This window comes from Falco peregrinus, chromosome 9 (genome assembly GCF_023634155.1).
Source record: "Falco peregrinus isolate bFalPer1 chromosome 9, bFalPer1.pri, whole genome shotgun sequence".
NCBI classification, from domain to species: Eukaryota; Metazoa; Chordata; class Aves; order Falconiformes; family Falconidae; genus Falco; species Falco peregrinus.
In genome coordinates, this window is record NC_073729.1 from 20,286,996 (window position 1) to 20,303,519 (window position 16,524).

The 16,524-nt window shown below is 64.6% G+C and overlaps 1 protein-coding gene across 1 annotated transcript in view; it reads left to right on the plus strand.

Annotated features, from left to right (window-relative positions):
* Nucleotides 1-16,524, plus strand: part of SPTB (spectrin beta, erythrocytic) — an 18,731-nt gene continuing 2,207 nt past the window's right edge. The window contains exons 1-32 of the mRNA XM_055813330.1: nt 1-161; nt 3,708-3,905; nt 3,986-4,137; nt 4,320-4,493; nt 4,596-4,687; nt 4,770-4,850; nt 4,949-5,064; nt 5,283-5,395; nt 5,473-5,660; nt 5,745-5,862; nt 6,448-6,606; nt 6,681-6,983; nt 7,146-7,296; nt 7,387-8,254; nt 8,333-8,470; nt 8,554-9,313; nt 9,391-9,593; nt 9,680-9,770; nt 9,842-9,988; nt 10,105-10,368; nt 10,549-10,764; nt 10,851-10,940; nt 11,042-11,317; nt 11,945-12,075; nt 12,377-12,581; nt 12,662-13,036; nt 13,127-13,371; nt 13,460-13,598; nt 13,673-13,757; nt 13,841-14,037; nt 14,150-14,259; nt 14,582-14,666. Of these exons, the coding sequence (XP_055669305.1) occupies nt 3,758-3,905; nt 3,986-4,137; nt 4,320-4,493; nt 4,596-4,687; nt 4,770-4,850; nt 4,949-5,064; nt 5,283-5,395; nt 5,473-5,660; nt 5,745-5,862; nt 6,448-6,606; nt 6,681-6,983; nt 7,146-7,296; nt 7,387-8,254; nt 8,333-8,470; nt 8,554-9,313; nt 9,391-9,593; nt 9,680-9,770; nt 9,842-9,988; nt 10,105-10,368; nt 10,549-10,764; nt 10,851-10,940; nt 11,042-11,317; nt 11,945-12,075; nt 12,377-12,581; nt 12,662-13,036; nt 13,127-13,371; nt 13,460-13,598; nt 13,673-13,757; nt 13,841-14,037; nt 14,150-14,259; nt 14,582-14,666 (6,420 nt within the window). The 5' untranslated portion in view covers nt 1-161; nt 3,708-3,757. The remainder of the gene's footprint in view (nt 162-3,707; nt 3,906-3,985; nt 4,138-4,319; nt 4,494-4,595; nt 4,688-4,769; nt 4,851-4,948; nt 5,065-5,282; nt 5,396-5,472; nt 5,661-5,744; nt 5,863-6,447; nt 6,607-6,680; nt 6,984-7,145; nt 7,297-7,386; nt 8,255-8,332; nt 8,471-8,553; nt 9,314-9,390; nt 9,594-9,679; nt 9,771-9,841; nt 9,989-10,104; nt 10,369-10,548; nt 10,765-10,850; nt 10,941-11,041; nt 11,318-11,944; nt 12,076-12,376; nt 12,582-12,661; nt 13,037-13,126; nt 13,372-13,459; nt 13,599-13,672; nt 13,758-13,840; nt 14,038-14,149; nt 14,260-14,581; nt 14,667-16,524) is intronic.

Consider the following 16,524-nt stretch of genomic DNA (forward strand, 5'->3'; position numbering starts at 1 on the left):
TGGGCCGGGCAGCGCCGCTGGCCCCGGGCAGGAATGTCCCTGCGCGCCCAGATAATGTTATTTATATCCCGGTGCAGGGCGGCTCCGCTCCCCCCGCCCCGCTCCGGTCCCGGCTCCGGCCCCGGGCCCGCCGCCGCTCGTCCGCCCGCCGCCCCGCGCAGGTGAGAGCCGCGGGCACCGCCGCCCGGTACCGGGATGCGCCGCCGCCAGGCACCGGAATGCGCCGCCTCCGGGGAGGGGACGGGGGGGGGGGGGTCGGGAGGCGCCGGTCCCCGCGGAAAAGCGGGGGGGGGGGGCGGGGTGCACCCGGACGCGCTGCCCGTCCCGGGGACACTGGGTTTGGGGTGCAGCCCCGAGCACCGCGGGGGCTGCGGGCGCGGAGGAAAGTTTGGGAGGGGGACCCCGCCGGGGGAGCTCAGCACCCCCGTTTTCCCGCTGCGGCGGGGAGTCTGCTGTCACCGGGTGTCCCCCGGGGCTGCGATCTCCAGCGGGGACGCGTGGCTTTGGGAAGGACGGGGCGGGCGAGCGGCGGTGACTTTCTGGGGACACCCTGGGGACACTTTCCCTGGGGTGCCAGCCCCGAGCGGGGTCCCTGCACCACTCCTGGGCGCTCCCAGCCAGGCACGTGCCAGTGGGACACGGTGGGCAAGGTGTCTCCGGAGGGGATGTGTGATGGGTCATGGTGGGGCACATTGCCTGGCCTGCCGCCACCACCAACTGGGGAAACTGGAGTTACTGGGAGGAGTTTTTCTGGCTGCTGTGCCCTTGGCCCCCTCGTCCCAGCAGCAGGAGGATGCTCGTGGGCGGGCATTGGGCTGGGGGAACCCCTGCCCGCACCCCAATAAGCCAAGGCGGGGGGGGCAGCTGATTTCCCAGCTCCCCTTTCAGGGCGGCTTTTTGGCTTTGCAAATCTCCAGCTCTCGGAGTCAGGGGATTGCAGTCCCCTTTACTCCACTGGGTTAAGCCAAGGAGGAGCATTTGGGGAGGGTGGCAAGCAAAAGGAGACCCCTGCAACCCTGGTGGATGCCCTCATGGCCCCCCCGAGGAGCATACTGCAGCTATCGGGTGTTTTTAGGGCCCCGGCTGGTGGTTTTGGGGTAGGCGAGGAGGTGTGAGGGGCAGCTCCTAAGAAGGGAGTGGGGCTTGGCCTGGCCATGCACAGGGGAGGCCTATTTATAGCCAAAAATGTCTGTGGAGTGTCAGCACGTGTGTGTGTCACCACTCAGTGCACTGGTGGGTTAGGTGACATGGGACAGTCCTGGCACGGCTGGCATTCACACCAACTCTGGCCCTGGGGAAACCCAAACCTTCGCCCGCTGGGTGGGAGCCGTGGCCGGAGCGGGCATTGCTGGCCAGAGGAGCCGTGCCATGCCCAGGCACCCCGTGCTGTGCCGAGCAACCGTGCTGAGCGGGCCATCTGCTCCCGGCCCTGGCCCTGTGCCTGGGAGGCAGGCAGCTTTCGGGGGGCTGTGGGGGTGCCCCCCGGCTTCTGCCTCTTCCCAATGTGGCTGACCACGCCGGGAGCATGGCTGACCGCTGGCTTGGGGGAGATGCAAAATTATAGTGTTAATTGGTGAATCGAAACAGCTGGGGTGATGCCAGGCAGCAGGGCCCCCAAAGACCCATCAGGCTGCGGGCGGAGGTGATGGGGCAGCTATTTCGGGGTGTTTTGGGGCACCCCAAGGAGCTGTCATGTGCTGGCAGGTGATGTTTCAGCAGCATGCTGCGGTGGCGAGGGCTGAGCCAGGGAAGGGGCTCGAGGGTGCCATGGGCAGCAGGCACCAAACCGCTCCCCGGCCACCCTTGGGGTGCAGGGGGGACATCACCCGGGGCTGGCAGGGGGGCTCGGCAGCGGCACAGTGCCAGCCCCTCGTGGGAAGTGCTGATTCACGGTGCTGAGCCACTGGCCGGGGAAAGCAACACTGCCTTGGCCCCGGCCACAGGATGCTGGCAGCAGGGCCGGCATCCCGGTGCTCCCGGCTTTTCTCCTGCGGAGCCGGTGGAATGGCAATCCCCAGGTGGCGGGTGCTGGTGGTGGCATGGCTCTGCCAGACAGGGCTGTTTGGAAGGTGCCAGTGCGGCAGAGGGAGATTTAAAGGGTCAGTGAGCACCACTGCTCAAAATGCATGCTGGCAGCTCCCTTGGGCCCTGCTGTGGCTCCCTTTGGCATGATCACTGCCGCCTCCTCAGATGCTCGTGGCCCGCTGTGGTGGTGGCGGGGGGCTCAGCCAGGACCGAGGTCCCGCACCGGGCTGTGGTGTGCTGCAGAGACCTGACTCAACTCAGCACATTCAGCCCATTCGCAATGCCTGGGCAGGGCGGCTGCAGATCCTGCGGTGTTGGGGTGGAGATCCCCGAATTTGGGCTTCCCCAGGGGTTTTCTGCGGTGGGACAGGAGGGCGAGCCCAGTGCCAGCTGTGCTGGCCGGCAGTGGCACAGAGCTAGGGCATGGAGGGCTGCAGGCCCTGCTCTTCTGCGCTCCCACATACTCCTGTGTGTGCTTGCGTGGCCTTGCACGCTCTCATGCACCGCCTTGCATGTGCTTGCGTGCATTCACATGTCCTTTTCTGTGTGTGCATGCTCCTGCATGTCCTTGCTTGCATATGTGTGCTTTTACATGCTCTGGCACACTCCTATGTGTCCTTACTCACATGTGAATGCTATTGCATGCTTCTACATGTCCTTGCTTGCACATGCACACTCTGGTGTGCTCCTGCATGTCCTTGCTCACGTGTGCACACTTTTGCATGCTCCTTCATGCCCTTGCTCACACATGTATGCTCTGGCACGCTCCTGCATGTCCTGGCTGATGCATGCATGTTCTTGCATACTCTGGCATGCTCCTGCATGTCCTTGCTTGCATGTGCATGCTTTTGCACGCTTCTTCGTGTCCTTGCACACTCCTGCATGCAAGCCCGCTGCTGAGCCAAGGCCCTGCCTGGGCGGCTGTGATTAGGATGCGGAGCCCAGCCCAGCCCTGCCAGCCCCGATAAAGCTCTCCAGCCCGCCAGCTGCCTGGGGGGTCCCTGGGGGGCCACAGGCTGTCATGGCTTATGGGTACACAAGGGACTTAGGGGCAACTGGGATTTCCCACAGCTGCACCGGGCACCCATGGCTGAGGGCTCCCCGCAGCCCCGAGGTGCTGGGGGGGTCCTGGCTGGGGTGCTGGCCAGAGAGGGGCCCAGCCTGGCTCCCTGCACCCCTCAGGGGCCCCAGCAGCCTTCTGCTGCCCGGCTGGGCCACCGACAGCTGCTCGCAGGCATTTTTAGATACTGGCCGTGTCCTATCTGTATCTCAAATGTCCCCGGGGGCGGGTGCCCCCCCCCGGCCAGCAGCTGTCACCCGCTTTCTGCCATGGGTACCGGCAAAGCTCCTCCATGGCGCAGGTGTTGGGGTGGGTGTGAGCAGCACCCTCTTCTCCTGAGGGCACCCAAGGGTTGGGTGGACACCCATTGGGACCTGGCTCAGGGTGCTGGGGGTGCAGACAGGACACAGGGCAGGAAGAACTGTCATTCGTAGCCGTGGGCACAGGAGTCTGTGCCAGCAGGGTGAGTCCCCGAGTGGGCAGCACCCGCCGGGTGCCCCCCAACACCTGGGTGAGGCTAAATCCTTCTGAGCAGCTTAACCAGCAGCTCTGAGCTGCAAATCCCCACGTGCGGCAGGGACGGCAAGCGATGCCGATGCCTGCTGCCTCTGCTCTCCCCCAGGGGCCTCTTGCCGGTAGCCAACGGCCATCCGGCCGGGGGACACTGGGACCATGACCTCGGCCAACGACTACGAGCAGCTAGAGCTGCAGCAGCAGTACAGCCGCATCAATGTCCGCTGGGACGCCTCTGACGATGAGCTGGACAACGATAACAGCTCGGCACGACTCTTTGAGCGCTCCCGCATCAAAGCCCTGGCAGGTCAGGGATGGGTCTTGGGTCCCTGTGGTCCTCCCAAGTTGTCCCTGGTGCCGGTGCCACTGTGCCTATTCTCATTGCAGACGAGCGGGAGGCTGTGCAGAAGAAAACCTTCACCAAATGGGTGAACTCACACTTGGCTCGTGTCACCTGCCGCATCTCAGACCTCTACATGGACCTTCGGGATGGGCGGGTGCTCATCAAGCTGCTGGAGGTGCTGTCAGGAGAGCTTCTGGTAGGACTCCCATCCAGCCGGAGACCCTGGGACCCTTGCCATGCTCCACCAAGGCTGTTGACCTTGGCATTGACCGAGGCTCCACCAGCGCTGGGGCGGCAGCAGGGGTGCAGGGGTGTCTCTGCGCAGGGGTTGGGGTGCCTGGCATGGAGGAGAGTGTGCTAAAAAATGTCATGCCTCAGCCCAAGCCCACCAAGGGACGGATGCGGATCCACTGCCTGGAGAACGTGGACAAGGCACTGCAGTTCTTGAAGGAGCAGAGGGTGCACCTGGAGAACATGGGCTCCCACGACATCGTGGATGGCAACCACCGCCTTGTCCTTGGCCTCATCTGGACCATCATCCTCCGCTTCCAGGTGGGTCTGGGTGGGTGGGGGGCACCCCGTGGCTTATTCCCAAACAGGAGCACTCCCCTGTGGATGTCCTCTTCCAACCCTGTGATGTCCTTCTGCCCCCAGATCCAGGACATCATTGTGCAGACACAGGAGGGCCGGGAGACACGCTCAGCCAGGGATGCGCTGCTGCTCTGGTGCCAGATGAAGACAGCAGGGTAGGTGGTTGGACCCACACCCCACCATGCCAGGGACCAGGGCTGCCCAGAGGGTAATGGTGACACCCTTTCCCCATCACAGGTACCCCCATGTGAACGTCACCAACTTCACCTCGAGCTGGAAGGATGGGCTGGCCTTCAATGCTCTCATCCACAGGCACAGGTAGGTGTCATGGCGGCAGGCACTGGACATGCCAGGGTGGTGGCACTGGTGGATGTCCCATGAGCACATCACTGCTGTCCCTCACCTTCTGTCCCCAGGCCTGAGCTGGTTGACTTCCAAAACCTGACCAAATCCAATGCCCGGCACAACCTGGAGCACGCGTTCAGCGTGGCTGAGCGGCACCTGGGCATCACCCCGCTCCTAGACCCTGAAGGTGAGGCTGCTGCTGCTGCCAAGCCTCCTGCCTCAGTTTCCCCGTTATACCCTGGGACACGCCCAGGCCCTGTGGAGGCACAGAGAGGTCTTCACCCCATGGAGGGGGGGGCTGGGTGCAAGCAAGGGGGGACCTCATAAGGCCCATTGCCACTGGAGTGATGCCGGGGTGATGCGGGGACTGGGTCAGGACTGACACCTCTCGCTCGCACCGGGCAGATGTGTTCACAGAGAACCCCGACGAGAAGTCCATCATCACCTACGTGGTGGCCTTCTACCACTACTTCTCCAAGATGAAGGTGCTGGAGGTGGAGGGCAGGCGTCTGGGCAAGGTAGGGGAATGGCAGTGAGGAGTGGGGGGTTCTGCTGGGGTGCCAGCACCCCACGCTCACTGCCAGCCCTGCCGCAGGTCATTGAGCATGCCAAGGAGACGGAGCGGATGATCGAGGGCTATGGGGGGCTGGCCTCTGACCTGCTCACCTGGATCGAGCAGACCATCGCCTCCCTCAACAGCCGCAGCTTTGCCAACTCACTGGCCGGGGTGCAGCACCAGCTGCAAGCCTTCAGCACGTACCGCACCGTGGAGAAGCCCCCCAAGTAAGTGCTCCTGAGCCCCCCGTGGCCACGCAGGGGTGTTGAGCACCTATGGGTGCCCTGGGCTGAGCGCTCTCTCTGGGGCAGGTTTCAGGAGAAGGGCAATCTGGAGGTGCTGCTCTTCACCATCCAGTCACGGATGCGAGCCAACAACCAGCGCGTCTACACCCCGCACGAGGGGCGCCTGGTCTCTGACATCAACCGGGTATGGGGCCCATGCCGGCAGCCTGGCCATGTGCCGTGCTGTGCCGTGCTGTGCCGTGCGGACACGCGGCTGCTCCCCCAGTGCTCTGGGGGCAGCTCTTAGCCCAGTATCCCTGGGAGCTTTGCTCCCCAGGCTGTCCCAGGGCAGGGCAGGTCAGCGATGTCCCGGGGCAACTTGGGTACTTTCAGAGGCAGTTCAGGTCCTAGGGCAGGTCAGGTCTATCTCAGGACAGATTCGGTCTGGTCCTAGAGCAGGTCAGGTCCATCTCCTGGGGCAAGCTGGGTCCACCCTGGGGCAGTTCAAATCCTGGGGAAGTTCAGGTCCATCTCCCAAGGCAGTTCAGATCCATTCTGGAATGGGTCCTAGAGCAGTTCAGGTCCAATTTCTGAGGCAGTTTGGGTCCATCCCGGGACACAGCGAGCCCACCCCAGGGCAGGGCAGGTCCATTCCAGGGCAGGTTGGGTTCCTCCATCCATTCTCCCCTACCCATGAGTCACATGGGTGTTCACCAGCAAAGCAGGACTTCGGTGGTGGTGGGGTCGTGGGACACAGGTGCCACCCCTGTCCAGTGCCACCTTCCCCCAGGCCTGGGAGCAGCTGGAGAAAGCGGAGCACGAGCGGGAGCTGGCACTGCGCACCGAGCTCATCCGGCAGGAGAAGCTGGAGCAGCTGGCGCGGCGCTTTGACCGCAAAGCGGCCATGCGGGAGGCCTGGCTGAGTGAGAACCAGCGCCTGGTGGCCCAGGTGAGGCTGGGGACACCCACCCGGGGAGTGGGGTACCCCACCAGAGCCTCACCACAGGCTGTGTGTGGGGGCAGGACAACTTTGGCCAGGACTTGCCAGCCGTGGAGGCAGCCAAGAAGAAGCATGAGGCCATTGAGACAGACACGGCTGCCTACAAGGAGCGGGTGCAGGCCATCGAGGCGGTGGCGAGGGAGCTGGAGGTGGAGGGCTACCATGACATCCAGCGCATCAATGCGCGCAAGGACAACATCCTGCGGCTCTGGGAGCAGCTCCTGGAGCTGTTGGCTGCCCGGCGCCAGCGCCTGGAGATGAACCTCACCCTGCAGCACCTCTTCCAGGAGATGCTCCATAGCATCGACTGGATGGATGAGGTCAAGGTGAGCTGCGCGCGCTGGGTGCCACCATGGGTGGGTGCCTTGGTCCCACCTGGCACAGTGTTGGTTGGACCCTGGTGTGGGGGTGCTGGCGGTGGCTTTTAGGTAGCAGTGGGTGCTGTCTGCTGGAGCTGGCAGTGCCTGACAGCTGGGGCTCTCCTGCAGGTGCAGCTGGCATCGCCTGAATCTGGGAAGCACCTTCTGGAAGCAGAAGAGCTGCTGCAGACGCACCGGCTGCTGGAGGGTGACATGGCCCTGCAGGCAGAGAAGACACGGGCCATCAGCGCTGCCGCTCTACGCTTTGCGGACACTGAGGGTAGGCATGCTGGGATGCCCCAGGACCATGGCATGGCTGGGGGAAGCTGGGATGCCCTGCTGATGGGTGCCCACCCTGCTCCCTGGGCAGGCTACCGTCCCTGTGACCCCAAAGTCATCCGGGATCGTGTGAGCCACCTGGAGTTGTGCCGGCGAGAGCTGCAGGTGCTGGCAGCCCGGAGGAGAGCCTTGCTGGAGCAGTCCCGCTCCCTCTGGACCTGCCTGTGGGAGCTGGATGAAGCAGAGGGCTGGATCAAGGAGCAGGAGCAGCTCTACTCCTCCCTGGACTTTGGGAAGGACCTGCCAGGCGTGCTGCTGCTCCAGCGCCGGCATGCCACCTTCGAGGCTGAGCTGCGGAGCCGGGGCAGCCGGCTGGAGCGGGCACTGGCAGCAGGCGAGGGGTTGGCACCGGCGGGCCAGGCGGCCGGGCAGCTGCGGGAGCGGGGGGCGGCAGTGCGGGTGCTGTGGGCGCAGCTGGAGGAGCTGGCGGCTTTCCGTCGCCGTGGCTTGCAGGAGGCCGAGGGCTTCTTCCAGTTCCAGGTGGACATGGAGGAGCTAGCAGAGGGGCTGCAGGATGCCCGCCGGCGGGCGGCCACCGAGGAGCTGGGTCAGGATGAGTCCCGCACCCGTGCCCTGCTGCGGCAGCACCAGGAGCTGCTGGAGGAGCTGGCGGCGGCCCAGGAGCAGCTGGATGGGCTGGCTCAGCGAGCCGAGGGCTTCCCACCGGAGCTGCGGGCCGGCCCCGAGGCGCAGAACCGGCTGGTGGCCCTGCGGGAGCTGCACGCCGAGGCAGCTGCCCTGGCCGAGCGGCGGAGCCGACAGCTGCAGGATGCCCTCAGCCTCTACACTGTCTTTGGGGAGAGCGATGCCTGCCACCTCTGGATGGGGTCCAAGGAGACCTGGCTGCAGCAGCTGGAGGTCCCTCAGGCGCTGGAGGACCTGGATGTGGCACAGCACAGGTAGGGGCTCCCGCGGTGGCGGTGCTGCTGTGCCATGTCCCCAGCTGCTGCCTGTTCTCAGCTGAGCTGTCCCCGCAGGCTGGACGGGCTGGAGCAGGAGATGGCCACCGTGGCTTCCCAGATCACTGCCGTCAACCAGGCAGCTGACAGCCTGTTGGCGAGTGGGCACCCCCGCAGCCCCCAGGTTCGGCAGTGCCAGGAGCAGCTCAACGAGAGGTATGGTGGCAGGCAACACCGGGGCGAGGGGGTGACACTGGGACCGTCCCCACTGGCTGCCATCACCCATCTTTGCCCTGCAGGTGGGACCGGTTCAGGCAGCTGGTGTCGGAGCGTCGCCAGGCAGTGGGCTCAGCCCTGCGCCTCCTTAACTACTGCCTGGAGTGTGAGGAGACGCGGCAATGGCTGCAGAGCAAAGCCCAGGCGGTCAAGGCCACCGCTGAGCTTGGCCGGGACCTGGCTGGCGTTCTGGCCACACAACGCAAGCTCTATGGCATCGAGCGGGAGCTGGCGGTGGCCGAGGACCGCCTGGCCACCCTGCGCGCCCAGGCTGAACGCCTGGCTGAGGAACGGCCGGAGGCAGCCGGGGAGGTGGCCGTGCGGCTAGCAGCGACGGTGGCCGCTTGGGATGAGCTGCAGGTGGCCCTGGCGGAGCGGGCGGCCTCCCTGGGGGAAGCTGGGCAGCTCCGGAGCTTTTTGCAGGACCTGGATGACTTCCAGGCTTGGCTCTTTGGGGCTCAGAAAGCGGTGGCAGCCGCTGACGAGGTGCCGGCCTCTTTGGCCGAGGCGGAGGAGCTGCTGCAGCGGCACGAGGCTGCCCGGCGGGACGTGGAAGAGCACACGGCCGCCTTTGCCACCTTGGTGGAGACAGGGCAGCGTGTGGTGGGTGAGCAGGAGGACCCCCAGTACGAGGGGCTGCGGCAGCGCCTGCGTGGTGTGGAGGCTGGCTGGGCTGCCCTGGGCAGGATGGCGGAGGCTCGGCACCACTTCCTTGGCCAGTGCCATGGCTTCCAGGAGTTCCTCCGTGATGCCAAGCAGGCGGAGATCCTCCTCACCAACCAGGTGGGTGCCCGAGGAGGGGGGGTCCCTGGCTCATGGGCACCCTGAGGAGGTGCTGACCCCCTGTTGTGCCCCCCCAGGAGTACACGCTGGCCCACCTGGAGCTGCCCACCACGCTGGAGGGCTCGGCCACCGCCCTGCGCCGCTTCCAGGACTTCCGTGCTGGCATGGAGAGCACTGCCAAGAAGGTCCCCCAGGCGGTGGCTGGTGGCAACAAGCTGGCAGCTGAGGAGAACATCTTTGCAGAGAAGATCGCCGAGAAGTGCCAGGCCCTCCAGGAGCGGTGAGTCCAGCGCAGGCTGGCTGGCGGGCGGGCAGGCAGCGCCTGGGCAGGGGACTGATGCCGCCTGTCTCTGGTCGCCCTGCCAGGCATGGGACTGTCACGGCCAAGGCAGAGGAGGCGGCAGGTTTGCTGCAGGACAACCACGAGCTGCAGAGCTTCCTGCAGAGCTGCCAGGAGGTGGGCATTCAGCACGGCCAGCGGTGCTGGGTGGTTGCCACTGGCCAAGCTCTGACACCCTTTGCCTGCAGCTCGATGCCTGGGTGGAGGAGAAGATGCTGACAGCACAGGACGCCTCCTACAGCGAAGCCCGTGGCCTCCATGGCAAGTGGCAGAAGCACCAGGCGTTCATGGCCGAGCTGGCATCCAGCCAGGGCTGGCTGGAGAAGATAGAGACGGTGGGTGCCAGCACTGGTGCCTGGAAACCTCCCAGCCCCTTGGCTGGGCAGGAGGTCCCCATGCCACCATGGAGCCACACCACGGTGGCCACCAACCTCTTTGGTGTTGCCGGCAGGAGGGGAAGGATCTGGCGAGCCGCAAGCCGCAGTACAGTGAGGTGGTGGTGCAGCGGCTAGGTGAGCTGCGCCAGCGGTGGGACAGGCTGCGCGATGCCGCCGAGGAGAAGGGCCGGCAGCTCTTTGAGGCCAACCGTTTGGCGCTGTATGCTCGGAGCTACGAGGAGCTGGAGAGCTGGCTAGGGCGGGTGGAGGAGGAGCTGCGTGCTGCTGAGCAGGCCAAGGACCTCACTGCCACCAAACTGCTGCTGAAGAGGCTGACGGTGAGTGGTGGCACTGCCAGCCGAGTGGCTGGTGAGGGCGAAGGCTGTTGGCACCTTGCCCTTTCCTTTGCGGGGAGTGGGTCTGAGGTGCCGGGTTGTGTCCCTGAATGGAGCTGGCTGGTGCCCTGGGGGTCTCCAGCCTGGCTCTGTCCCCTGGCTCACATGACTTTGCCTTGTCAGAGGCTGGAAGAGCAAGTGCGAGCGTGGATGAAGGAGCTGGAGGAGCTGCGGTGGCAGGGCCCTGCCCCTGCCCAGGATGTGCAGGAGGTTGATGAGCATGAGCAGAGGCTCCAGCAGCAATGCCTCAACCTGCTGGAGCCGCTGGAGAGGAAGAGGAAGGAGCTGGAGACTGCCAAGACCATGTATCAGCTTGCGCGGGATCTGGAGGATGAGACGGTGAGCATCCTTGTGGTGGTGGGGTCTGGTGTGCCAGGGGTACCAGCGGGTGCCATGCACCACTCAGCGGGTGTTCTTGCCCACAGCTGTGGGTGCAGGAGCGGCTGCCCCTGGCGAGGTCGATGGAGCATGGCACTGACCTCCCAAGTGTGCAGCGCCTGGCCAAGAGGAATGAGGTGAGCCTGGGTGCAGTGGTGGTACTCACAGACCCGGCTGGTGCCTTGGGGACACCCATCCCATGGGTGAGCCCCACCATGACTGCCCACCCCATTGGCAGACGCTGCAGAAGGAGCTGTCGGGCCATGCCCCCCGCCTGGCTGAGGTGCTGAGCCGGGGCGAGGCAGCGGTGAGCGGGGACAAGCCAAGCCCAGAGCTGGAGGTGCGGGTACGGGAGCTGCAGGGGCTGTGGGTGACGCTGCAGGAGGAGGCGGCCGCCCGGCACCAGCGCCTGCGGGAAGCTGGCGAGGCCCAGCAGTACTACCTGGATGCCAGTGAGGCTGAGGCCTGGATCAGCGAGCAGGAGCTCTTCATGGGAGCTGAGGAGAAGCCAAAGGTGAGGGTGGCTCTGTGTGGTGCCCCCGTGTCTTGCAGGGGTGCTGGGCAATGCCATGCTGGTGCATTCTATGTCAACCCAGACAGTGCCGTGCTGTTATCATCCAGTACTACGGTGTGTCATGCCGTTACACACCATCCCATGCCATGCTGTGCTGTTATATGCCATCCATCCCACGCATGCCGTGCCATCACATGCTATCCAATGGCAATTACATGCCATGTCATGCTGTGCTATAACACACTGTCCATCTCATGCCATTACGCAGCATCCCATACCATGCCATCCATGCCACCCTTTGTTATGCCATTGTAGGTCATCCCATGCCATGCCTTGTCATTACGTGGCATGCTGTGCCATTACTGATCATCCTATGCTATGCCATGCTTGGCCATTGCAATCCATCCCATGCTAAGCATCGCATGCCTTGGCCGTTACATGCTGTCCTGTGCCAAGCCAATGCCGTTACACGCCATGCCATTCCATACCCCACCGAGCTCACCATTGCTCCCTGCTGCATCGGATGGAGGCAGGACATGCCCATAGGGTGGGTGCTGGGGCTGGACCCCGATCCCTCTCCCTCGGCCATGCCCAGTGCTGAGGGCGCTGGTGTCTGCCATGCCACAGGATGAGGAGAGCAGCTTGGTGATGCTGAAGAGACACGTCCGACAGCAGCGGTCCATTGAGGACTATGGCCAAACCATCAAGGAGCTGGCAGGGAGGGCTCAGCAGCTGCTCTCTGCTGGCCACCCTGAGGGGTAGGTGCCACCGGTGTGTGTCCCCTGTCCCTCAGGGCAGCCCCGTGCCCTCAGCACTCGGGTGCGTGGATGGTTGGGCTGGAGCTCCGGCAGGGCTGGCTGCCCTGGCGTCTTGCTCTGCCTTGCTGGCATGGCCCCAGCTGCGGCAGGGAGGTGGTGGCAGAGGGACATGGGGAGCACAGAGCGAGTCGTGTCGTCCCCCCCCACCCCCCCAAAAAAAACCCCAGCTGGCAACACAGGCAGGTCAGGGGCATCTTTTCCCGGGTGAGAACTGGGGTGTCTGTGTGCCGGGGCCGCGCAGGGAGCAGATCATCCGGCTGCAGGGCCAGGTGGACAAGCACTACGCGGGGCTGAAGGAGGCGGCCGAGGAGCGCCGCCGGCGCCTGGAGAACATGTCCCACCTCTTCCAGCTGAAGCGGGAGGAGGAAGACCTGGAGCAGTGGATCGCCGAGCGTGATGTGGTTGCCTCCTCCCAGGAGATGGGGCAGGACCTGGACCATGTCACGGTGAGGGTGCCAGTGCTGGGGAGGCGTGGAGGTGTGCAGTTTCGGGGAGGGCAAACTTGACTCTTCTCTCCCCTGTGCAGCTCCTGCGAGATAAGTTTCGGGAGTTTGCACGAGAGACAGGCAGTGTGGGGCAGGAACGTGTGGACCGGGTGAACCTGGCCATCGAGGGCCTCATTGACGCCGGGCATGCAGAGGCAGCCACCATGGCTGAATGGAAAGACGGGCTGAATGAGAGCTGGGCTGACCTCCTGGAGCTGATTGACACCCGCATGCAGCTCCTCGCTGCCTCCTACGACCTGCACAAGTACTTCTACGACGGCGCCGAGCTGCTGGCCCTCATCGCTGCCCGGCACCAGGAGCTGCCCCAGGACCTGGGCGAGGACGCTGGCACAGTGGAGGCTTTCCACCGCATGCACAGCGCCTTCGAGCGCGACCTCCATCTGCTGGAGACGCAGGTGAGGCTGCCTCCCGAGGCTACCGGGGATGCCTGGCACTGCCGCCACCGGCACTCAGCATCCCTCGTGCTCTCTGGCTCCGCCGGGTAGGTGCAGCAGTTTCGGGAGACGGCAGCACGCCTGCAGACCGCCTATGCCGGGGAGAAGGCAGCGGGCATCCAGGAGCAGGAGCAGGAGGTGGCGCGAGCCCTGCGGGCACTGCTGGAGGCATGCAGCGGACGCCGGGCCCGGCTGGTGGACACGGCCGACAAGCATCGCTTTTTTGGCATGGCACGGGACCTACTTTCCTGGATGGAGAGCACTGTCCGGCAGATCGAGACGCAGGAGAAACCCAGGTATGGCTGCCTCCAGTGGGTGTCCGGTGCCATTTGCTGGGACCCAGTGCCAATGTCACCACTGATGCTGGCACCTCTCTGTCTCCAGGGATGTCTCCTCGGTGGAGTTGCTCATGAAGTATCACCAGGGCATCAGGGCTGAGGTGGACACCCGGAGCAAGAGCTTCTCCACCTGTCTTGAGCTGGGCAAGAAGCTGCTGCATCGCAAGCACCAGGACTCACCCGAGGTGAGGGCAGCCAGGGCTGGGGGGCAGCAGGGACGGTGCCACCAGGGCCACCGCATGACAGTATCCCCTCGTAGATCAAGGCAAAGCTGGTGGAGCTGGTGGGGAAGAGAAAGGCCATGATGGAAATGTGGGAGCAGCGCTGGGACCGGCTGCGGCTGTGTGAGTGTGTCCGGGGAGGACCGCGGCTTGTCCAGGGGGCCAATGGTGGTAGGGGGCTGAGCATTGCCTGTCCTTGCCCATAGTGCTGGAGGTGTGCCAGTTCTCCCGGGATGCTTCAGTGGCCGAGTCATGGCTCATGGCACAGGAGCCCTACCTGGCCAGCAGCGACTATGGGCAGACAGTGGACGCAGTGGAGAAGCTGCTCAAGCGGCATGAGGCTTTCGAAAAGTCCTCGGCCACCTGGGAGGAGCGTATCGCCGCCCTGAGGAAGCTGACGACGGTGAGGAAGACTCAGGGTGGGACATGGCCGGTCCTGGCTCATGTCTACCTGCCCTGCCTCAGTTTCCCCACCCCACGTTCCCCTTTAATGCCTTCACCTCCTTCACTGGCAGCTGGAGCTCCTGGGTGGGCGGACGCTGCGTGAGGGGTTGGCACGGGACGAGGCAGCACACCCCCAGGCTCCCGACTACTGCCTGGATCTGGACGGGGAGCTGGAGGCCGGGTAAGACGTGCCAGCACCATCCCCTGGCAGCTTTGGCAGCATCCTGGGCAGAGGCAGCCCGTGGCACCTGCCTGGCGCATGGGCGTTGTTTCCAGCATCCCTCTTCTCAAAGCATTAAGGGTTTTTTAGCAATCTGCCCTTTCAGAGCAGTAAATGCAGGCGAAGAGCAGGGATGAAGGTCAAGCCCCACCATGCTGGGGCTTTCATCCCTTGCGGGGACAGGAGAGCAGCAGCCAGCCCGTGTCCCTGTGGGACCACAGCTGCGTGTCCCCAGCGAGCTGGCTGGGACAGGCATGCTGAGCAGGCTGCCTCCCTGCCACAGGTCTGAAGAGGAGGAGGAGGAGGAGAAGAGGAAGGGCATGAGCACACAGGATGCCTCTCCATCTGCCACCGATGGACCAGAGCCGGTCAGTTCTTGAATTTAGCTTTCTCCTTCCCTGGCAGCAAAAAGTCTCCCTGCATGTCCCACAGGCTCCTGGCAGACCCCGTGACCGTGATCGTGACAGTGTCGTGCTGCCGGCTCCCCGCACCCCCAGCCCTTGCCTCGTTCCTTGCCTTGTTCCTTGCCTTGAGTTGAATAAATGCTAAATAACCCCCAAAAGGCCGGGTGGGCACACGGGCACTGCACCTTCCCCTTCACCCCCACTCCTGGGGCGGCCGGGGGGCCCCCTGTGGCAGCTTGGAGCATCCCTGCCCCCCATGACCAGGCTCGGGCCAGCTGTCAAAGGCTGGCACCTGTGGGTGCATGGGTGTCTCGGGGATCGGCGCAGCAGCCGGAGCTGGAGTGTCTGCTCTGGGACGGGCAGGTCCCAGACACCATCCTCTGCTGTTAGCAAGGCAGCATGCATTCCGGGAGAGACCCCCGGGGACACCGCGTGGCCCCAGCACCATGGCACCCAGCTGGGAATGGGGCCAGCTCTGCCCTGGCATGGAGGGGACATCGGGCAGCACTGCCTACGGACACACAGCAGCAGCGTTCCTGGCTGGCCGTGCTCACGTCAGCCCTGCAGCACACGTGGCCCTTGGGACGTTGTCATCACCCCCCCACGGGGATGTCACCCTGTGGGGCATTGTTACCCCAAGAGACGTCGTCACCCTGTGAGGCACCATCACCCTACAAGGCATCAGAACCCTGTGGGGCATCATTACCCCAAACAGCATCATCACCCTGCGAAGCATCACCCCCCCCACAGGGCACTGCCACCCTTGGGGCACTGTCACCCTGTGTGCCATCCACCCTGCGCTAGCTGCCAGCCTCTCTACTCCCCCTGCCTGTTCTGCCTGCCCAGGGACAGGGTTGCTTTCTGGTTGCTCTGCCTGCTTGGGGACAGGAACCCCTTCTGCCTCTTCTGCCTGCCTGGGGACACTGGCATCTTCTGGCTCCCTGGGGACACTATCCATCTTTGCCTGCCTGGGGACACTGGCATCTTCTGGCTCCTTGGGGACAGGGTCACCCTCTGCCTGCTTGGGAACATGATCCATCTTTACCTGCTTGGGGACACTGGCATCTTCTGGCTCCCGGGGGACAAGATCACTTTTGCCTGCCTGGGGACAGCATCCTTGAGTACCTACTCGGGGACAAAATCACTTCTGCCTGCTGGGGGACGCCAGCATCTTCTGGCTCTTTGAAGTCCCTGCATGGGGACACAGCCACGTTCACCTGCCTGGGGACAAGACCCCCTCTGCCTGCTCGAGGACATGATCCATCTCTGCCTGCCTGCTTGGGGACACTGTCACACCTGGATGCCAGGGACAGCATCCCTCTCGGCAGGGCACGCCGCAGGACCCTGTGGTGCTGGCAGACATGGCTGTGTGGCACTGGGGCCATCTGTGGGCACAAGAGGAGAGGACAGGCACCCTGGGGTCCCTGCACCCCTTGGCCGAGCCCCTCCTGTGGCGCCCAGCCCCTGGCCAGGCACCCTGCTCACCAGGCACCATGGCCCCTGACCAGACCCCATCTGCCTGCTGACACCCTCGCTGTCCCCAAGCCCCCTTGGTTGGAGGTGACACTGGGGTGGCTCCTGCGGCTGCTTGCCTGCCTTGGCTTAACTTCATCACTCCAAATCTGGGGGGCTCTGGCACGTCCTGAGCCCAAGGTGCGGGTCCCAGGGCAGGACTGCATCCCAGCTGCTCACTGGGGTCATCCCAGTAGCCACTGGCTCCCATGTCCTGGAGTTGGTGGGTCACTGGCACTGAGAGCTGGGGGTGACCAACCCCCAGCTGGCACCCCCCGGCTTGGGGACTGAGTCCCCCACTGGGGACAGG